At 37.9% G+C, this 3,820-nt stretch overlaps 1 protein-coding gene across 1 annotated transcript in view; it reads right to left on the bottom strand.

Annotated features, from left to right (window-relative positions):
* Positions 1–746: 746 nt before the first annotated feature.
* The window catches only part of LOC131780562 (discoidin domain-containing receptor 2-like), a 3,639-nt gene continuing 565 nt past the window's right edge, over positions 747–3,820 (bottom strand). The window contains exons 2-5 of the mRNA XM_059097176.2: positions 2,727–3,070; positions 2,461–2,610; positions 1,723–2,036; positions 747–1,045 (exon numbers count right to left, since the gene is read on the bottom strand). Coding sequence (XP_058953159.1) covers positions 905–1,045; positions 1,723–2,036; positions 2,461–2,610; positions 2,727–3,054 — 933 coding nt within the window. The 5' untranslated portion in view covers positions 3,055–3,070 and the 3' untranslated portion in view covers positions 747–904. The remainder of the gene's footprint in view (positions 1,046–1,722; positions 2,037–2,460; positions 2,611–2,726; positions 3,071–3,820) is intronic.

Raw genomic sequence — 3,820 nt, 5'->3', positions numbered from 1 at the left:
TAAATGCTGAAATGGAGCAGTGTTCTTCTCTCATCTTTGTTATTGCCATATACGTTTCAGTTGACTTCTCCTTCACAGCGCGATAAAAACTAATTTTGCCTTTCAGGAGAGCCATCGTTCACACACTTAGAAATTGTCAGCCGTCTGTCAACTCGTCCCTTACGCGAAAGGAGGACAGATCGGTTCGCTGAATATGACTCTCTACGGTATTCTTTATTAGTGTAGATAATCTTGCAGCTATATTAGCCACAAGGCAAGACCCATAGAAGTCTATGATTTTCAAACATTTGGAACTTCATTTTTGCTCGAATAAAACGAAATGACTCTAGTAAAATTCAAGCCAGTTTGTGGTCGCAGTGATTCGAAGAGGAAAACTTTTGGAAAACAATTAATACAAGTGATAATAGCGGAGAATTACTTATCGTTGGAAAACAGACGCTATGCCGAATATGCAAATTACGCGAGCGTGGTCGGAATTGAGACTGTGCGTTGAAGTGAAGCCACATAGAGCCTGATCAGTGCAGCTTTCTTTGTAATCTAGTCCTTCCATGTTGCATTAGCGTGTTTAGCGGGTTCTGAAGGGTAAGGTATATTCAAAAGTCATTTCACTTGGGTAGCCGAATATTGTTTAATCTCCTTAATAACTCATTCATTTTTCCTGATTTAAGAATGATGTTTCATATGGGTCGAGCTTTATGTCTTGGTGTTAGTTTTCTTATCACAGTAACTTTTGCATTTTTATTTAAATGAAACAAGACTGTGACTAACATATTTTGTTGGTGATCACGTTATTTCTCAATTCAAACTAAATATTGATAGGCTTAGCTTGAGCATTAAAAGTTCCCATTGTACAGTATTATCTACATTTAATTTGTGCATAAAAGAAAGAAAATTTTAAATTCCATCATTTTCGCACAAATATTTCAACTCTCAAACATGGAAAATTGTGGTACGTGACAGGATAAAACCGAACGTATCTGGCCATGACGTCGGTATTGAGAAAATGCTTTACGACGGTGTTTTGGTCTGAGTTTCCTGGGAAAACCTGGAAGAGGAAAAGTGCATACTTCATTAAGAGAAAATAGTGTAGTTCGGCAACACATGATGCAAGTCTTACGAGAAATGTTTTATTGAAAGGTTAAGGTGCACATAAAGTATCTAGGTAGCTTAAGACGGGGACCTTTTTATGAATAATCTATGATAAAATTGTAACGCTTCTCTTAAATCTTGCCGCAATAAAAAAATTTAAGATAAATCCAAAAGCTTTGTAGTCAAAGACATACAAGCTTGAGAGCTGCTCAAAACTCTGGAATGAAACAACTCCGCTATTTAACTCTTTCAACGTCACTCCTCAGTTTATCACTAAGAAAGAGCATGGTATTGGCAATTGCGGTCTATTTGGTTTGACTCTACATGTTGGTAAAGATCTCGCAATCGTGACAGTTATCAGCAGACTATTGGGTCCATCTGCCCTTAAAAATAATGGGAACTGTTATTTATGAATGCGTTTTCTGATGGCTATTTTGTTTCTTCAATTTAACAATGGTTTTGGCAGATTGGTCACAAGACTTTTGTCCCACCGTTCGGTCAGTAATCATACTCGTGAATTACAACAAATAACACACTTGCTTGCAGTGATGTAATTTTGTAAGTTGCTTTTGTAATTCACTAAATTGGACTCTTTGGAGTCCTCTAATCATTACTAATAGTTGCCGATCAAACCTTTGCAGTGCTGGTTTCCTTGTAAGCGTTCCAAGCTACACCGTCTGTGGATAGGTGCAGTTTATAGCTGGTGGTTCTTTCATGGTTTATCTTTTCTCCTTGGGTGGCCACAGCACAAACAGACAGCATTGTACCCATATCAACTTGAAGATAGTCTGTTCTGTCAGTTACAGTCTTAGGACACCATCCTCCATATCCCCTGTTTTCATGGAGTCGGCCATAGTATGGATAAAATCTTGTATCAAAGACTGTGCTTGCTGTCATTCTGGCATCTGAGATTGCATTTTTGTCTGCCACACCAACAGGCCCACATTCTAGTTAAAAGTAAAATTAATCAACAGTAAGGCTTATCTTTACCTAAATTTATTTCTTTGCTTCCCAATGTAGAACAATATGATTTGAATAGTGTGAACTTTGAGCGCAGATCAAGCTGCAATGGTTGAAAAACATGGTTTACAAACTTCACGTTGTGAGGCAAAAGGGCGTTATTCTTTCATTTTTGGCCCTCTTTTGATTCATTTACCAAGACACCGTTGTATCGATATCTCAAAAATTTGCCGTTGGAATTATCTATGGCCAACGGTATGTCTTAGGACATATCCTTAATCATGGAAAAGAGAAAGTTTCCTAAATTTCCTCAAAATTTCAGTTAAGGCTACCTTTAGAAAGAAGGCTGATTAAGAGAAGGCCTATGATTAACACGAAGACAAATAGCCATGGAATATTTATTGTACTAACCTTTTGTATTCATGTCGCAACGAGCTAAAGTAGAGTTCCCAGATCTTGTGGAATCCAGCCAATAATTACCGTTAACTGCCTGTCCTCCTTCACTCGCCTTGATCTCCTCGCACGATTCAGCAGGCAGCTCACGGATTGACCCCAGGGGAACTGAAATTGAAATATTGCACTTTAGCTGGGTAAAAGTTTGAAAAATCAGTAGGTAGTGGTGCAAAATCCATAAACGTAAGCACACCCTACTGTTTTATATTTGCAAGTGCTATTACCTCTGTTTGAATCTTTTGCCATGTAATATCTGTTCTCGTCCTTGACAAAGTCCTCTGGTCTGGCCTCTTTATTCCGGTTGTTCAACTCACATATTGCAATGCCCATGACGACATTAAAGCTTTGACATCTGTCATCAGCGAGACAAGTCTCTCTGCATTCCAGCATACCTGTTGTCGTCTTGAACGTCTTATAGGTATGGCCCTGAAGCATCATTCGATAAATCGAGTATATTCCGTGACATTGCTGACTGGCAATGTCACGGAACACGAGAGAAATGAATAACAACGCGGTAAAAAATGAAACTTGTCGACCAGCCATATGAAGCATATCAGATTTGTTATACCTGCGAAGAAGAAGGCAATTGTTTTCATATGGAAAATGTTTGATTTAAGTGGGAGGAGTGTTTGAAATCTAAAAGGAGGATGGCAGGGTTGGTGAAGTCCAAAAAAAAATAATAATGATAAAAATAATAATAATGCCAACAAACATTAACATTAAGACTAACAGCACCAAAATTTCAAAAACAATCGATAAAAAACAATAATAATCAACCTGTCCAATATTTTTTTTGGGAAAATTTCCTCTTGGGTAATCAAGGGAAAACCAAATTTCTGTAAAATTTCGGTGACAAGAAAATACTGCTGTTATTTCTCATTTAAAAAAATGAGATTTTTATAAAAAATAACGGAAACATGATTCCCCTTTCTGGTTAAAAGTACACGTTGTGTCTTTAACTGACTCCTTTTAGTCTTTTTTGAGGTGTGATGCACTACATATTGCCGAAAGTAGGTTGCCAACGGCCAAATGAAACTAACAGGATGTTGAGGGAGAGCAATATCAATTTTCCTTGAGGGAGTTATATCTTTCCACGGACAACCACTCAGCAGATAAGCAACTGTCTTTCCTCACAGGGGTATATCGTTGTTTGAACAGCAGGACGTTTGAACAGCAGACCAGGCTTTACTGCTCTTGATTACGCAATGAAAAACTTACTCTTTCTGCTACGCTCACTCGTTCGTTTTTTGTTGCATTGCAAAACGTGAATGATAATCGTTCGAGCGCACTTTCCACGGAATAATCTCTCTTTTTGTTA

The sequence above is a fragment of the Pocillopora verrucosa genome, chromosome 9 (genome assembly GCF_036669915.1).
Source record: "Pocillopora verrucosa isolate sample1 chromosome 9, ASM3666991v2, whole genome shotgun sequence".
In the NCBI taxonomy this organism is placed as follows: domain Eukaryota; kingdom Metazoa; phylum Cnidaria; class Anthozoa; order Scleractinia; family Pocilloporidae; genus Pocillopora; species Pocillopora verrucosa.
The sequence above is the reverse complement of the archived record's forward strand: the minus strand, read 5'-3'. Positions and strand labels throughout refer to the sequence as shown.